General features: G+C 43.9%; 1 protein-coding gene across 1 annotated transcript in view; it reads right to left on the reverse strand.

Moving 5' to 3' along the window:
* The window catches only part of dnah7 (dynein, axonemal, heavy chain 7), an 84,972-nt gene that overhangs the window by 13,082 nt on the left and 53,695 nt on the right, over nt 1–18,195 (reverse strand). The window contains exons 47-60 of the mRNA XM_056427965.1: nt 17,923–18,108; nt 16,798–16,961; nt 15,708–15,862; nt 13,792–13,982; nt 11,039–11,172; nt 10,586–10,921; nt 10,303–10,429; nt 9,811–10,005; nt 6,182–6,274; nt 5,841–6,017; nt 5,455–5,616; nt 5,163–5,363; nt 4,798–4,959; nt 3,396–3,581 (exon numbers count right to left, since the gene is read on the reverse strand). Of these exons, the coding sequence (XP_056283940.1) occupies nt 3,396–3,581; nt 4,798–4,959; nt 5,163–5,363; nt 5,455–5,616; nt 5,841–6,017; nt 6,182–6,274; nt 9,811–10,005; nt 10,303–10,429; nt 10,586–10,921; nt 11,039–11,172; nt 13,792–13,982; nt 15,708–15,862; nt 16,798–16,961; nt 17,923–18,108 (2,469 nt within the window). The remainder of the gene's footprint in view (nt 1–3,395; nt 3,582–4,797; nt 4,960–5,162; nt 5,364–5,454; nt 5,617–5,840; nt 6,018–6,181; nt 6,275–9,810; nt 10,006–10,302; nt 10,430–10,585; nt 10,922–11,038; nt 11,173–13,791; nt 13,983–15,707; nt 15,863–16,797; nt 16,962–17,922; nt 18,109–18,195) is intronic.

The raw sequence follows: 18,195 nt of genomic DNA on the forward strand, positions 1-18,195 counted from the left end.
GAGTTAGTGAGTGAGTTAGTAAGGGAGTTAGTGAGTGAGTTAGTGAATGAGTTAGTGAGTGAATGAGTGAGCGAGTGAGTTAGTGAGTGTGTTAGTGAGTTAGTGAGTGAGTGAATGAGTGAGTTAGTGAGTGAGTTAGTGAGCAAGTTAGTGAGTGTGTGAGTGAGTTAGTGAATAAGTGAGTGAGTTAGTGAGTGAGTGAGTGAATTAGTGAGTGAGTTAGTGAGCGAGTTAGTGAATAAGTGAGTGAGTTAGTGAGTGAATGAGTGAGTTAGTGAATAAGTGAGAGAGTTAGTGAGTGAGTTAGTGAGGGAGTTAGTGAATGAGTTAGTGAGTGAGTTAGTGAGCGAGTTAGTGAGTGTTAGTGAGTGAATGAGTGAGTTAGTGAATAAGTGAGAGTTAGTGAGTGAGTTAGTGAGGGAGTTAGTGAATGAGTTAGTGAGTGAGTTAGTGAATAAGTGAGTTAGTGAGTGAGTTAGTGAGTGAGTGAATGAGTGAGTTAGTGAATAAGTGAGAGTTAGTGAGTGAGTTAGTGAGGGAGTTAGTGAGTGAGTTAGTGAATAAGTGAGTTAGTTAGTGAGTTAGTGAGTGAGTGAATGAGTGAGTTAGTGAATAAGTGAGAGTTAGTGAGTGAGTTAGTGAGGGAGTTAGTGAGTGTTAGTGAGTGAGTTAGTGAGGGAGTTAGTGAGTTAGTGAGTGAGTGAGTTAGTAAGGGAGTTAGTGAGTGAGTTAGTGAATGAGTTAGTGAGTGAGTTAGTGAGCAAGTTAGTGAGTGAATGAGTGAGTTAGTGAATAAGTGAGAGTTAGTGAGTGAGTTAGTGAGGGAGTTAGTGAATGAGTTAGTGAGTGAGTTAGTGAATAAGTGAGTTAGTGAGTGAGTTAGTGAGTGAGTGAATGAGTGAGTTAGTGAATAAGTGAGAGTTAGTGAGTGAGTTAGTGAGGGAGTTAGTGAGTGTTAGTGAGTGAGTTAGTGAGGGAGTTAGTGAGTTAGTGAGTGAGTTAGTGAGTGAGTTAGTAAGGGAGTTAGTGAGTGAGTTAGTGAATGAGTTAGTGAGTGAATGAGTGAGCGAGTGTGTTAGTGAGTTAGTGAGCGAGTGAGTGAATGAGTGAGTTAGTGAGTGAGTTAGTGAGCAAGTTAGTGAGTGTGTGAGTGAGTTAGTGAATAAGTGAGTGAGTTAGTGAGCGAGTTAGTGAGTGAGTGAGTGAATTAGTGAGTGTGTTAGTGAGTTAGTGAGCGAGTGAGTGAGTGAATGAGTGAGTTAGTGAGTGAGTAAGTTAGTGAGTGTGTGAGTGAGTTAGTGAATAAGTGAGTGAGTTAGTGAGTGAGTGAATTAGTGAGTGAGTTAGTGAGTTAGTGAGCGAGTGAGTGAGTGAGTGAATGAGTGAGTTAGTGAGTGAGCGAGTGAGTTAGTGAGTGTGTTAGTGAGTTAGTGAGCGAGTGAGTGAATGAGTGAGTTAGTGAGTGAGTTAGTGAGCAAGTTAGTGAGTGTGTGAGTGAGTTAGTGAATAAGTGAGTGAGTTAGTGAGTGAGTGAATTAGTGAGTGAGTTAGTGAGCGAATTAGTGAATAAGTGAGTGAGTTAGTGAGCGAGTTAGTGAGTGAATGAGTGAGTTAGTGAATAAGTGAGAGAGTTAGTGAGTGAGTTAGTGAGGGAGTTAGTGAATGAGTTAGTGAGTGAGTTAGTGAGCGAGTTAGTGAGTGAGTGAATGAGTGAGTTAGTGAATAAGTGAGAGTTAGTGAGTGAGTTAGTGAGGGAGTTAGTGAGTTAGTGAGTGAATGAGTGAGCGAGTGTGTTAGTGAGTTAGTGAGCGAGTGAGTGAATGAGTGAGTTAGTGAGTGAGTTAGTGAGCAAGTTAGTGAGTGTGTGAGTGAGTTAGTGAATAAGTGAGTGAGTTAGTGAGCGAGTTAGTGAGTGAGTGAGTGAATTAGTGAGTGAGTTAGTGAGCGAGTTAGTGAGTGAGTGAGTTAGTGAGTTAGTGAGCGAGTTAGTGAGTGAGTTAGTGAATAAGTGAGAGTTAGTGAGTGAGTTAGTGAGGGAGTTAGTGAGTGAGTTAGTGAGTGAGTGAGTTCGTGAATAAGTGAGTGAGTTAGTGAGCGAGTTAGTGAGTGTGTGAGTGAGTTAGTGAATAAGTGAGTGAGTTAGTGAGCGAGTTAGTGAGTGAATGAGTGAGTTAGTGAATAAGTGAGAGAGTTAGTGAGTGAGTTAGTGAGGGAGTTAGTGAGTGAGTGAGTTAGTGAGCGAGATAGTGAGTGAGTGAATGAGTGAGTTAGTGAATAAGTGAGAGTTAGTGAGTGAGTTAGTGAGGGAGTTAGTGAGTGTTAGTGAGTGAGTTAGTGAGGGAGTTAGTGAGTGAGTTAGTGAGTGAGTTAGTGAGTGAGTTAGTAAGGGAGTTAGTGAGTGAGTTAGTGAATGAGTTAGTGAGTGAATGAGTGAGCGAGTGAGTTAGTGAGTGTGTTAGTGAGTTAGTGAGCGAGTGAGTGAATGAGTGAGTTAGTGAGCAAGTTAGTGAGTGTGTGAGTGAGTTAGTGAATAAGTGAGTGAGTTAGTGAGCGAGTTAGTGAGTGTGTGAGTGAGTTAGTGAATAAGTGAGTGAGTTAGTGAGCGAGTTAGTGAGTGAATGAGTGAGTTAGTGAATAAGTGAGAGAGTTAGTGAGTGAGTTAGTGAGGGAGTTAGTGAGTGAGTTAGTGAGTGAGTTAGTGAGTGAGTTAGTGAGCGAGTTAGTGAGTGAGTGAATGAGTGAGTTAGTGAATAAGTGAGAGTTAGTGAGTGAGTTAGTGAGGGAGTTCGTGAGTTAGTGAGTGAGTTAGTGAGTGAGTGAGTGAGTGAGTGAGTTCGTGAATAAGTGAGAGAGTTAGTGAGTGAGTTAGTGAGAGAGTTAGTGAGTGAGCGAGTTAGTGAGTGAATGAGTGAGAGTTAGTGAGTGAGGGAGTGAGTTAGTGAGTGAGTTAGTGAGGGAGTGAGTGAGTTCGTGAATAAGTGAGAGTTAGTGAGTGAGTTAGTGAGAGAGTTAGTGAGTGAGCGAGTTAGTGAGTGAATGAGTGAGTTAGTGAATAAGTGAGAGTTAGTGAGTGAGGGAGTTAGTGAGTGAGTTAGTGAGTGAGTTAGTGAATAAGTGAATGAGTTAGTGAGTGAGTTAGTGAGTTAGTGAGCGATTTAGTGAGTGAGTGAGTGAGTGAGTTGCTTTCCATCTAAAAGGCCCCTCTTTGCCCAGCTCTCTGTGTCTATCGTACTTCTTTTCCCTGGTAAGAAGTTATGCCCTCAACTAATTACAGTAAATCTCCGATGCAATTTGTCTACAGCCAAATCCAAGCTGAAATTGAGTTTATATCTAAAACTTCTTGATGCTTTGCAATCAAAAGTTATCGCAATATTGTGTGATTGTCCGTTTCTCACATCTTCCTCAGCTGGCGCATAGTAGAGCCCACTGGGATCAAACTTGTAGTCGGGGTCCTCGATGATCTTTGAAGTGTAGAAGATGGAGAGGATGGTGCGCAGGGTCCGTCTGTCCCAGTCGTCTGTCACGCGGCCTCCGTAGTTACACTCCCCAGTCATATAGCGGATGGCATCAAACGGCACTTCCTGCAGCAAACAAGAAATCATGCATATTACACAGAAACCGAAGAATAAGCATGCTTAGAGTCTCGCGTTTTAAAAGAAGGTTTGAATTAAGAAATCGGATGACATCAGTGCGTGGTATTCTTGGTTGTGTTAAACCTGGCAGAAATCCACTTCACGACCTCGACTCGAAATGGAAACCGACGTAACAGGAGGGGAAAGGGTGGGGTGGGGGGGGGGCTGTTGTGGGGCATTTTCTGGACCAGGATTTCTCTTTTGAATTCATACGCAAGATGAGAACGTCACTTCTTTAAAAACAAAATACCCTCATTAGTTTATTTGTGCCACCTTTTTTTCTCAGCTTCAGCTGAGGGATTGGGAATGGCTGAGGGAGTGAGCGCTATCGGTTTGTGGAAAAATGTCAGGAGGGTTTTTGAACGTGGCGGATGAAAGCAGATGCTTGAGTGAAGAGGAACCCATTTGTACAGTTAGAGCCAGAATGTCTATAATGGGCATAGATGTGGAATATATACGTAGGAGGGGATGGTGTATGTCAGGGGTGCTCAATACGTCGATCGCGATCGACCGGTCGATCGCCGACTGCCCAGTCAGTCGCGCGCGCCAGGCGTAGATCGCATGACCTAAAAAAAAATTGGCCCGCCCCCCTGTTACTTTCTCTCTGGCGCCACATTACAGCAGCAGCATGTCATTTATGTCTCTCGATGTCGCGTTACAGTCCCTCTGCCCCCGCGTCTGTGCCGGCGGCGAGACGGACACCGGTTTGCGCGCATCGGGACGGAGCAAAAAAAAAGTCACTAGCACCCCCCCCCGTCAACAATCCTTCGGCTCGCACGCGACTCTCACTAGCACCCCCCCCCGTCGGTCGATCGCCTTGACTCGGTCACATAATAAGTAGCTCGCATGCTGAAAAAGTGTGAGCACCCCTGGTGTATGTGCATCTCCATGCGAGAGTCAGAGTTTTTCTTTGTACTAAAGATAGATATGTATATATAAATATATATATATATATACATAGTTTGTTCATTGGAGTACATTTAGTATGTTTGACAGAACAATACTGTGCTCGTATGCAGTCTGTATGGAATATGGAAAAGTCTGCATCCCACACCGTGTGGAATATGGGAAACATCTGAGAGTGAGAGTGAAATGACTAGGATTAATTTAAGAAAGATCAAAATAATTTGTGAATCGAGAGACCTTTGAAGAACAGCCTAACTACCTGGTACTGTTCCAGGAACATTTGTAGCTGCTGTACAGAGATCCGGAGGTCGGTCTCATTGAACTCATACGGAATGTTCCAGCCCAGAGGTCCAAACTTCCTCCTCTCCTGGGTCAGGGCGTGGAAGAAACACAGGCCGTACAAGAGCTTCTTGAAAACAACCTGAGAGATGGATAAGCAAAGATGGAATGTCTACGATCAATAATAAAAAAAATAGTGCTGTTGTTTTGTGTTTCCACAGCTAACATAAACCCACTCTGAAATACACAGCAGGGGAGATAACAGACAAAATGCAGCACAGGACTCCCGCTGATGTCGGTATGATGGATATGCACAGCAAGCCACCGGGACACACACACACTGACCGGCTTGCTGCTGCTGCCAAAGAACTCGGGGTCAGAGACGGGGTCCATTAAGAAGCAGCGTGCGATGTTGGCGCGGAGGCCCTTCGGAGCCTCGTTGGTCATCTTCACCCCATTCTGAAGCACAGCCACGGGGAAGGTGGGAGACGGGTAGCTGGTCAGCCAGAGCCTGAAGTCCGGGTGGGTGGTGTCCGGGTTCAGCTCCTGTGCATAGCCACAAAGACCGTGTCAAGAAATGGATGTATTGGGAGACAGGTGACATGTGCACTGTGTGTGTGTGTGTGTGTGTTCTGACCTCACAGACTCTCTCAAGTCTCGACATCCACGATGTGGCCAAGTGGCAGTTCTGAAGAACCACCCAGGTGCCCTCCTTGATGCCCGTCTCAATCATACGCATAGCAATAGGACCCTGGCCTTGGCCCAGAGAGAGAGAAGTCAGCTTGTTACCGCTAAAGCCCTGAGGGATGAGAACAGCAGTGTCAACACACACACACACACACACACACACACTTATGTAATATGTGGCTGCTTTCTGACCGGGAAGGGGCCAAAATAATGTTCAGTGCTTTTAAGACCAGTGTGGGAGCCTGAGAAATCTAGGGGATTCAATTTCCCCTTTCATCCCGAGTTTGTACACACAGCAGGCTTCAAAGCGGCAGAATTTCCCAGGTGTCTCTGTACCTTTTCATCTCCAAACTTAAGCAACGCAGCCATGGGGTCGGAGCCGGGGGAGAGGATGAAGATGAGGGGGGCGCAGCAGTGGCTATCAGCGAAGGCCGCACTCAGATTGAAGGGCGGCGCTTCGATGAAGGGACGACCCAAACTGTCGGAAACAAATTCCTGCACCATGGGAATAACCTGGGGGGGGGACACATAGATGGAATGAGTTTTCCGTTGTCGTTGACTTATGTATTTTCCAGGAGAAACGTTGTCGATAAAAAGCAACGTTTTGAGAAATTGATTTAAAATTCTACTTCGCAATGACATCATACCATCTTTTGGAAAACAGGGTATGAACTGACCTTGTCTGGTCTGAGGCAACGGATGACCAGCATCCTCTGGAACTGGCTCAGCTTGTCCTGCCACCCTTCAGGGAAGGGAGTCTGATGGGGGTCCTGCAGATATGCAAAACATATTGAATTCAGACTGTACATTAATATCTTCGTTCAAATACCTGGAGGGAAGAACGTGGAGTCATTACCTTCGCATTGAAAATGCGGAAGGTAATGTTTTGATCGCCGTGTATTTGTATGCGTGCGTGCGTGTTATTCGCATAAGTCAAAAAGCATTAAACCGAATCGCATGAAATTTGGTGGGATAATTGGTTATTATCCGGGGACCATTTGATTCGATTTTGGGATTGATTGGGTCAAAGGTCAAGGGCAAGGTCATGAAAAGGTCAAAATCTTCTTTTTACCATAGCGCGGTCAATTTCTATCCAATTGGCATGCAACTCATGCCAAAATGTTTATAATTCAATGCCCAATCTTGTGATATGCGAAGGTATGCGCTCTACCGAGTGCCCATTCTAGTTATGTTCTTTTATTGGAGGATAAAGGGTGCTATGGGGTGGGGTTGCGTTGTATTGAGCTGTTGCAAGAATCAAGAATTGTAATTCAGCAAAAGAGGATCAATCTGTGATGTGAACGGTGAGGAGAGCAATGTGGGGAGATACATGCTTATGTTTGAAAAAGCAAAGACCGGGGAAGAGGAAAAAGCCACTGGGTACTGGGTCAGAGCAATATTTGTTCTTAATTCCTAGAACAAGTGTACTAAAGGATGTGAGAAATGGTAACGGGAACTTTTGGAGTTTTTTTCTCCCAAAAGGCTGTTTGTGGAGAGACGACTGGCGATGTGTGTTGGCAGGTGCTTTGAGACAGATACACCTATTTAGAGTCTCCTGGGGATGCTCTGTGTGTACAGGGGTGTGAGCGCCCACGTGAGCGCCCACGTGCTAGATTGAACAGCTGTTGTTGCATCAAGATTGAATAAATGTGAATTCTACAACTGGAACAAACTAGATTTAATTGGATAGAAGTGCTGCGCCTGATTCTGTTGATTATAAATCAAAAGACGGTGTGTGCGTGAGTGTGTGTGTGTGTCAGACAGCAAAGAGACACGCATGTGTGGTGCACACATGTTTACGTGCATCACACGTTGATTAAACAGCTGTTCTTGCGTCTAGATTGCGTCGATGTGACTGGCACCACAGGAACAGAAAAGATTTTAATTAGATAAAACTTCAATTTCAGATACTATATAATTGAAAGATGGAGCGAGAGTGTGAGTGTGTGAATCATCCACACCTGGCAAATGACTTTCCTCCGACATCCTCTCTTCCCTGTCCCTTTTGTCTGTACCACATGTAAACTAATAAAACTCTGTTGTTTGACATACAATGAAATAAATTGAAACTTGAACTCAGCAAATGGTTTCAGATGCAGTAAAGACATATAGAATGTGCATTAAAGTAGGATTTTTTAAAAACATACTAAAAGACTATAACAATATGATCCCGCTACATTAAATAAACAACAAGACCCGTTTGACGGTGATTTTAAAGGAATATTTTCATATTTGAAGGCAATAGCAGAAGCAGAACTTCTTAGGAAAGCGATAATGATGGGTGAAGAAAAGATAAGGAATGTCGTCGTCATTATGGAACACAAAAGAGCCGACAGTATGTGAAATATAAGCGTATATAGAATGTGCAAAAAGGTGATGCATTCAGCCACAATAGGCTACCGTTAGTTGTGGCTGAGGGGGCGGGCTGCGTGTGTGTGAGCTAGCATGCTGAGCTGCAGGGTAGGCGAGGCTGGCCTGTGGTTCACGTGCCAAACCCACTGGCTTAACCTCTTCACTCCTCTTCCTCATCTCCCCCCCCACCCCGCCTGAGCTCAGTCAACGGACTTCTTTGCTTCCGGCTACTTAACTTCTCCACTCCACACAGAGCCCTTCACGGACCCCTCTTTTTGATCCTGTCGAGAAGCTTGATTTTTGTTTGTTGTCTTTGCTTTCTGCAATCTGAGCCTGAACGGCAAGCTGGGGGCAAATAGCTCAGCTCAACACCATCAAAGGAGCATTTAAAGTCATTGTGAAGAAGACAAAAACTAAACAATGAACAGTTATGTAATGTCATGTTATGTTCTGCATATGTACACACCTACTCGGTTGGCCGTAATGTCATCGGGCACACTTTGAAAGATCGACCGCAAACGGCGTTACAGTTTATTTTTTACTTTGAGCCAAGTAAATCAAAGTCGTGCACAACACATACGATGTTACTGATGCAAGGTGTGGTCACCCCTGACAGAATAACACAAGCTCAAGCAGTTTTGCCTAAACCGCGTTCGGACCAAAAGCGTTGCGAATCTTCGCGAGGGGCGGGGCTTATCTCCGGGGCTTTACTCCGTGAAAACCGGTATATTTTTCGCCATCCACCACGGAAGAACTAACCACTAGTTCTGCTTTATACTTGTTGAGGACATCCCACACACGTCGGAACATCCAACGCCCTCGTGTTCGGGTTCATAACATTTTATCATATATAGATATATATATATTTATACATAACATCACCCGTGCCTGTTTTATTCTCTGCGTCTCCGTTACTCATAAGAAGTATTAAAGAGCTCCGTGTGCCCGCAAACCGCAACGATGAGTGTGTCCTCCATCTTGTTCTGATTTAACAACGGCGGGACGGTGATGACACGTGGAGCAACTCAAGGGCTGATTGGCCCGAGTTGCAAAATGTCGGCAAAAGTTTAAATAATTAGTTGCTAATATACGAGTTGCGAATATTCGCAATGTCCAATTTGTGTAGAACGCGGCGCCCGGCGAAATTCCGTGTCCATCGCAACCCCACGCGTCTGTACGTCGACTTTCCATGGAATCCACTCGCGGGAGCAATTCCCAACGCTTTGGGTGTGAACGCACCATCAGAGTGTGTCGGTTGGGCCTTTGCACTCACGGACAATGTCCGTTGGAAAAATGCTGAAAACCTACATATGTTGAACATGTTTTTATATCGACCCCTTGTCAAGTGGCACCTTCGGAATATAAACCCTCAGGTGGTCTTCGAGGCAGTAGCTGCAGCTAGATGTGAACAGGACCCCAGCAGTGCCGGTCATATTAATACCCATACGCCGACAACATTTGCCTTTTCTTCTCCTCCTAGTTACCTTCGCATTGAAAATGCGGAAGGTTATGTTTTGATCGACGTGTATTTATTTATTTATTTTGTATTTATTTATTTATTTATTTGTATGCGTGTTACTCGCATAACTAAAAAGTATTAAACCGAATCGCATGAAATTTGGTGGGATGATTGGTTATTATCCGGGGACCATTTGATTAGATTTTGGGATCGATCGGGTCAAAGGTCAAGGTCATGAAAAGGTCAAAATCTTCTTTTTACCATAGCGCGGTCAATTTCTATCCAATTGGCATGCAACTAATGCCAACATGTTCATAATTCAATGCCCAATCTTGTGATATGCGAAGGTATGCGCTCTACCGAGTGCCCGTTCTAGTTCTCTTTGATATTGTTGGTGACTTTCTGCACGTGCTGACTTTGTTTTTACAATCATCACGTGTAACACCTCGAGGTAAAGCCCCACCCAGACCGGCCGGGCGGCTTGATGACACTCACGGGGCTGTCGTAGACCACCTTCCACTCCTTCCTGAGGCGAGCCATGTCTTGACGCAGACCTTTGAAGCGCTCCATTTCATTTAGGCGGCAAATCTCGTCCCAAGACTTCTTTGGTAGCCAGGTGCAGGGATTCGAGTGGGGGTTGTCCAGGCCCACGCCCCCCGTCAGAAGGAAGCGCCACTCGCCCTCATCCACCTACGACATTCGAGAAAAAAAAGTGTGAACACAGCGGAGGGTTAACCGGAATTTGTGATTTCAAGTGATTTTTATGGGTTGACCATTTTGGGGATTACAGTGAAAATAATATCCATGCAAATAAAAAATACAAGACACGGATGATCCACAGCAATCATAGAGGGGTCTGATTGAGAAAAACAAAGCTAATCAGCTCGTTTTATTCGCTAACCACTTAAAAACTAATGAATCAAATACAAATACTCAATGAGTTTTCAAACAAAGTGTTGTAAATCTGTACACGTGTGTAATTCCTACCAGTTTGTTGTGCATGAGCAGATTGACACTGAGGCAGAAGGAAAAGAGCAGCTTGTCCTTCTCGAACAGCGAGCGACACACATTGACATAGAGTGCGTAGGTAAAGTGGTCTCTCAGGATCTGCAGTCTGAAGAAGACACATTTGCTGGCATTTAAAAAAATCCACACTCATGCACTATTAACGTTCTTCCATTCTTTTTTTCCTTCTTTTTTAAAAATCAGTTCACAAGTCAAATCAAATCTTTCGAGAGGATAAGAAGCTCCGGGATCGACTCCCGCTTACCTCTTCTCCAAGTCGTCACTCGCGGCCGAGTTGTCGATGGAGCTGATGAAGAGGTTCATGAACCAGGTGAGGGAGTACTGGTACATGGGCTCAATGTTAGCCAGGTCAGCGATGGAGAAGAACAAGATGGCCGAGTGCACGGCAATCGGTGTGTAGCCCATGCGAGTCTCATCAATCTTCCGCTCCGTCACCTCGGCCACGGCCTGCTTTTCCGTGATCTCGTTGGCCAGCAATTTCGAGCAGGAGAGGATCTTGACGGCCGTCTCGTCCTCCAGGATGTTGCCCTCGGAGGAGGAGAGCACCTCTAAGATTTTATCCTCAATCTCCTTCAGTTGCCTGACAAAAGTGCGAGAGCAATTTAACATGTCCGCCGTTTCCATTTCGAAGATGGAGACATTTGGTTGAGTTGATTTCATTTGCCCCCCCGTGACTGGTGTCTGCTATTTTCTGTACCTTTTGTTCTCCGCTCCCTGCAGGATGAGAACCTGCTTCTCCTCCTCCAGGTCGGGCCTTTCTCGAGCCACCACAATACCCAGCAGCTGGTCCTGGATGCCCTCTGGGGTGATCATGAAGTTCAGAAGGGTCACCTACAGCGCAGAGGAGCAACTACATGAAGAAAGGATTCTCTGTGTGTGTGTGTGTGTGTGTGTGTGTGTGTGTGCACTGCTGTTCTTCTGTGTGGTTTGGGGTATCTTTCCCCACCCTTGCTCTTGGTACTTTGCACTGCAGCTTTGATCATCTTGGCTTCTTCCAACAAACCTTCTATCTAATCAATTCCGATAACCACTGCAGCTTTGGCAAAGTGCAGGTAGGAGTCATTTACTTTTTTCTTTCTTTTCTATTCTGTCAAAAGTGTGGAAGTGTGTCTTTTACCACACAGCCTTAGACATTCTGCTCTGCACTTACCCGGAGGTTAAAAGCCTATATCTGGTATTTACTCCCTGCCCTAATAAACGAGTGCACTTCTCCGGGGCCTAATTCCATTTCTATTGATGCTGCGGACCCACTCAGCGAGTGGTAAAGACTAGGAGCCCATATAAATCTCCCGTTTGTCCTTTTCACACATACCCCCTCTTTGTTCGCCTCCCTCGAGGTCCTTAAGGGCTGTTTTACTAGAGACTCGCCCCGTTGCATTTGAAAGTATTGCATTTCAAATTGGGCTTTATGGATATAATGGATGCCATATAGTATACTGTAGGCAAAAAAGAAAAAAAGGTTTGCCCAGTTTTGAAAAATGGCTTGAATCTATCTAATGGCTTCCCATAAAGAGCGAGGTCCTGCAAATAGATGCTTGAAATGTGATCTTCAGTAATGCTTTCCAACCCTGTGCCTCTCTGTAATGCAGTTTCCTCTAATGCTTCTTTTCTTAGAGTTTTTTCTTTTCTTTTTTTGTTCGGGGGAGTGTGTGCTCCATTGGAAAGGTGTTATCGTGTTATCAGGAAAAGATGTGATGCAATAAGTGGGAACCAACTAAAAAAAGTAGGGCTCATCTACCGGTAGAGTGAAAACAAAGGTGTAAACTAACTATCCAGTACAACAAAAAATGTGTTGTCGAGTTAAATACACAAGACTAAGAGTCGACAGCCATACTTGAAGCTTTGAATTCAATCTTTAAAATCTTTTTTTCTTACAAGCTTGATAGGAAAATGCTAACATGCTAATATTTTGTAGGTATAATGTTTATCATGTTAACCATCTTAGTTTAGCAAGGTTAGCATGCTAACTTTGGGTAATTAGCTCCTTTTATATTGCACAGTTGAGGCCAATGGGAATGTTTTTAGTTTTGCAGGAATTTGGTTAGAAACCAAAGTTCTGGTAAAATATTGGACAAATTAGTGTATTTTTGACTTATTGATGGCTCTGGATGAAAAGTCAAACGATCACCAATATTACGACGAGTCATCCTCAGGGGAACAAGAATGTGTGTCGCAAATGTCACGGCAATCTATCTCATAGCGATACATCGTTTGGGAACCATGTCTTTACGATATTTAGTGCAAATCCATCGAGTAGATATTGAGCTATTTCACGGAATAACTGAACACTTTGAGCTGCTAATGGGAGTAAAAGAAAAGTCATAGGATCACCAAAGTATTTTACGAGTTCATCCTCTGGAGACCATTAGAAAAAATATTTACGGCAATCCATCAAATAGATGACGTAATTCCGTCTGCAGCAAAGTGGTGGATCGACCAATTGCCCAGGCGATATTGCTTTCCATAGTGCGGCTAAAAACTCTTTCCACATTATAGAAAGCCCCAAATATTGACGAGCCAGACCCATCACATCAATTGACGTCTCCCTCACAAAACAAAGAATGTTCCGGCTTGCAGAAATACAGCGGCCCAAATAGCAGTTACACTTCAGTGACAATGAACTGAAAGTCAGTTCTACCATTTGGCGTAATAACAATCCCACGGGATAACAAAACAAACTGGGTTGGCTATAGCTATTGGGTGTGATGAACATCACACTTAAAAGGCAGAGGAATACAGAGGTGTGCGTTGGTTCCCGTGACAGCCTGGAGTCTAGTAACTCTTTCGATTAACTTCTGTTTTGGCGGCTGCTTTGTTGTGGGAGATGCATCGACAGAGGAGGTGACGGCCAGCGGCTCAATCTGCATGAAAAGGGGTCGGTAGAGGGCGCAGATTGCAACAACGCTGACACCTGCTGCAAACAGCTACAGTGTGGGACTACTGCCAGGAAACACTCTGATTACTGAAGCCTGTCTGTCTGGAGTATGTTTTGTATGTGTGTGTGTATGTGTGTGTGTGTGTGTGTGTGTGTGTGTGACTGGTGTGAGTATGGATGGAGGTTGCAGTGGCGGCGGTGACGGGACAATCCCTAACTCAATGTATCTACATTGTGGGACGAGTGCAACAACGTTCGACAATAGGGGCGGTGTCATCGATATCTGTGTCACGGTATTAGAGTCGCTGTATTTTCCGTGTTAATAATAAAACTAGAATGTACCCGATTGATCCCAAAATCTAATCAAATGGTCCCCGGATAATAACCAATCATCCCACCAAATTTCATGCGATTCGGTTTAAAACTTGTTTTGTTATGCGAATAACACGCATACAAATAAATAAATAAATAAATACACGGCGATCAAAACATAACCTTCCGCATTTTCAATGCGAAGGTAATGAGTATTTGCTTAGTGAAACGTCGGGTACTGAGGCCGTTTCTCACTACACTACCTTGACGGAGGTCTCCGGCAGGTAGTGTGGGTTGCGTAGCTTGGTTGTGATGTAGAAGCGAAAGTCGGGAGCATATTCGATGGTGGAGTCTCCGAGGCGGATGCACACGGCACCAGCTTGTTTAAAGGTCTGTCTCAGCAGCAGCGGCTCCAGGATGGGGTCCAGCTCCTCTCCGACATTCTCCAGCAGCACTGAAACAAAATGTTTAGTGTTTATTCATATTTTATAATCAGGGAACGCGGACTCTTTACAGTGCTTTGCTTCACGCTCACATGTATAAGCAATCTCATACGGGAGCTGTCATGTTCCAAGTACCTGTTGGCCAAATATGCATAATGGAAGTGGTTCCAGATCTCTTTTAGAAAACGGTTTATATGATATTATATTGTCCTGCAGATAATTAAACGCCTCGGCCCTGACATCACACCAAAGACTAATGTTTGAGCTGCTGCAGAGTCCAGGTTAATAACTAAGGGGGATCTCACATTTGCTGTGAAGGCTCCTATATATCTACGGCAGCCTTCTGTTTTAGCATCAGGTCAGCGAGTAATATACTGAAATAAAAAACAGAAAATAACATTATTATTACCTTCGCATTGAAAATGCGGAAGGTTATGTTTTGATCGCCGTGTATTTATTTATTTATTTATTTATTTGTATGCGTGTTACTCGCATAACTGAAAAAGTATTAAACCGAATCGCATGAAATTTGGTGGGATGATTGGTTATTATCCGGGGACCATTTGATTAGATTTTGGGATCGATCGGGTCAAAGGTCAAGGTCATGAAAAGGTCAAAATCTTATTTTTACCATAGCACGGTCAATTTGTATCCAATTGGCATGCAACTAATGCCAAAATGTTCATAATTCAATGCCCAATCTTGTGATATGCGAAGGTATGCGCTCTACCGAGTGCCCGTTCTAGTTATTATTATTTAGCTGGTCTTGATGGTCTCTTTACAGGTCCGAGTTCATGTCATGGTGTGCGTCCTCCAAAAAGATCAGCGTGGCATGGAGGACATTATCAAGTGCCTTATTCCCAGGATATGATTATTGATGTGATTTCCCATTCAGTATGATAATGCTGTTCTGATGTTACAGCAGCCCATCTATAATTGACATAACGCCTGAGATAATAACCAACATTTTCATACAGCATTCAGAGCCAGAGACAGCTGATGAACTTTCTCTCCCACAAACGTATTCTCCAATTGCGAGTATTATTTTATCCGGGCACATTACATCAAAGTCGCTGATATTTCAATGAAACAGTACTGTATGAATATATAGTGTAAGTCGCTTTGAATAAAATGTACACACAATGTAATCTCCAGCTTTTTAAGACATTGGGTAAGGACTTTTGTTTTTTAACCATGCTAAAATAAAGAATACGATCATATAATCAGGATTACCGTAACACTGTGAAGTAGGAGGGTGAAACTGTAGCCGCTGGGGACTATTGTGTACCCTGCACGGACTAGCTACTCTCTGAACCGTTAGCATTGCTATCTGCCAGTAAGCCAAGACCCAGTGGCTGCCGGAGTTAGGTCACCATTTAGATTATTTTTTATGGCTGTATTGTTTCTGTTTCAAGCTCTAATTCATCGTCACATGACATCTAAAAAAAATTATATGTTTGATTGATTTCTTCAACACATTCTACATGATTTACAGTCGTTTATATACTGATGGTGGAGTTGGTCTGAATAAAAGTTTGTCTGTCTGAATTTTTCCTCTGCAGAACAGAGAACAAAGGAGAAAAACATTCTCTGCACAGCAACATTAGTCCCTGTGGTAAAGAGAGACCTCAGCAGGCGGAAAGAGGAACTGCAACGATCAGGGTGAGGCAAATATACACACACACACACACACAGCAACAGCAGAGGCATCCATTGAAAGAAAGACTTATGCTCACCTGGCGTGCCAAACTGGATGCAGTTCTCCAGAGTGCGTACAAAGTCGGCATCACTCAATTTAATGATATGCAGGCTATTGGCCTTCTCCATGTTTTTCACCCACTTGTTGGCCTGACCCTGGGGATCAATCATCAGAGGCCACCGCCTGGCGTTCCTACAAGCACACACGCACGCACAGACACACACACACACGTGATCAATTGGTGTTGCCTCGTGTCGGAGTGAGAGATCCGGTCTCAACCCGTGAGACATCACAACAGTAGGGGGGATGTTGGAGGACAATAATTGAGCTGTAGAGAGAAGCGTAGGGGTGAACGATCCCTTTGAGCTCAGTTAGAAGGTTCACAGTCGGGTGGCACACCAGGGGCCGTGGTATTGTGATTAAAAAGCGATGTTGCCGCTTCATTTACACAGACAAGCAGATGCCGTGTGTCTTTGAATCAGACAATGTAAATTGGGCGTTCAGGAAAGGTTACAAAGTTTCATCATGCAATGGTCTTTTTGTTGTTGTTTTTGTTTAGGGAAGACTGATATATATTGGGCAATCTAATCTGGATCCTTTAATGACTTGGAACCTTCTGTGCTCCGGGTACAGCAGCTGTCAAAAGCAAACAACTGCACTTTGTTAAAACACTGGAATATATTCCTTATGCATGTAAAAAAAAAAAAATGTGGTGGCATGAAAAAATAAATAGCAGCCGGAAGGTTCCATAAAGATATTCATGCTCAGAGCTAGCAGAGGCCCTTTGGGTTTAAATAAAGAGATAAATTGCTTGACCTCCAACAATTTGCAGACTTTTTAAAGCACATTTTTGAAAGCCAGTTTTCAGTTTGTGTTTATTATCATGCCATTTCGAGGCGCCCTACAAATCTGGTTCTTGTACTGCACGGCTTTATTGTGTCGGCGCATTTTTTTTTTTTTACACTGGCTGCTGGCAGAATCTTAATATTAAATGACACGGATCAGGAGTAGTGTAAAAATAGCTTGAGACATCCATTATTGGTGGATTCTCTTCTGAGGAAACAGTGGTGCGTTATTTCCCCTCGAGAATTCCACGTCAAATCTGAAGATTGTTCTTTATTACTCACGAGATTATGATGCCGTTGTCTGTGGAGAAGCTGTCTGACGGGAGGCCAGCGATGGTCCATCCGCGAATCTTTACTGGATCGCCCAGAGAGTTCATCAGAGACATGTTGGGAGAGTACGGGATCTCTCTGCTCTTGCAAAGTTTCATCCACTCCTCCGTCTGATCCTGGAGTGGAGTACATTTATTGTTCATACTTAATAAAGACAATGCTGACCTTCAAACAAACAAGAGCATACGAGATAGTGAACATTTTAGCTGTGCACACAAATGATAACTAATCCGCTCTCCTCCGTTCTGTCCAGCGTCACAACAGCCAGTGTGACACAGTGTAAAAGATGACCTTCAAACCAAGGTGAGGTCTTGGAGACATGCGAGACTCAGCAAAAGGAAAAAAAGAAAAAGTGCCTTGGTGTTTACTCTCCATCAAAATGCTCTTCAGTATTTGAATATTATTAGTCTGAAAGTCAGAGTATGTTAAAGAGACCTACATTAACTATACTCTAATAAGGTCGACATACCCTGAAGGGAAAATACAACAGTGTACACTAACAAAGTGTGTGTTGAGTCACGTTAACTAATGGTGATACCAAAATCAAAAACTAAAAACGTATAACTATTGTAACGGATCCCCGTATATCAATCGGCGTGAGACTTTACTGCTGGTGAACTTCTTTATTTCCTTTCTTTCGTTGTATAAACATGAACCAAAACTCTTGAATAAATACCACCTTGTCACCACCGTCAGAGCATTAGCCTCATACGGGTCCATTAAAACTATGAAAACTTTATATCAAATGCGCATCCGTCCGTCACACTTAGCCGTACCGTCAAGTTTGTATATTAACATAAAATAAAGGTGCGCTTCCTTTTAACATTTCAAAATAAAAGTCAAATTTAGCTCAAAACGGAAGTAGATTAAAACATATACAAAATCATGAAAACAATACAATATAAAAAGGCATACATCAAAACCAATAAAGCAGATACAAAATAAGGCAATCAACACAAAACAATACACCTTTTAAGGGGTTATTTACAACTATGTTAGGTGCAGGGCTTTAAGTAGCGCAATTATACATGCTTGCTATCCACTTCCAAGTATGCACCGCCTACTCCCTCATCCTACCTGTCTGTAGCTGGAGGTGAAGGCTCCCAGGTAAGCCACGATGCCCGCTGAGATGAGGATGTCCCCGGTCAGGTTGTTGTAGATCTCTCCGAGATTGACGGCCATCTCGCTCCAGCGCGTCTTCTCTCCTCCCAGGCCTCCAATGAGCTGCTCGGCTCGCTCCAGCTTCTTACTGCACAGATCCACCTGGAGGACCACAGAGGAGGAGTAAAGCAAAAGTGTGTTGCACTGGAGCTGCTTTCCCAGGTCAAGGAGCAGGCCCTGCCTCCTGCC

The sequence above is a fragment of the Pseudoliparis swirei genome, chromosome 2 (assembly GCF_029220125.1).
Source record: "Pseudoliparis swirei isolate HS2019 ecotype Mariana Trench chromosome 2, NWPU_hadal_v1, whole genome shotgun sequence".
In the NCBI taxonomy this organism is placed as follows: Eukaryota; Metazoa; Chordata; class Actinopteri; order Perciformes; family Liparidae; genus Pseudoliparis; species Pseudoliparis swirei.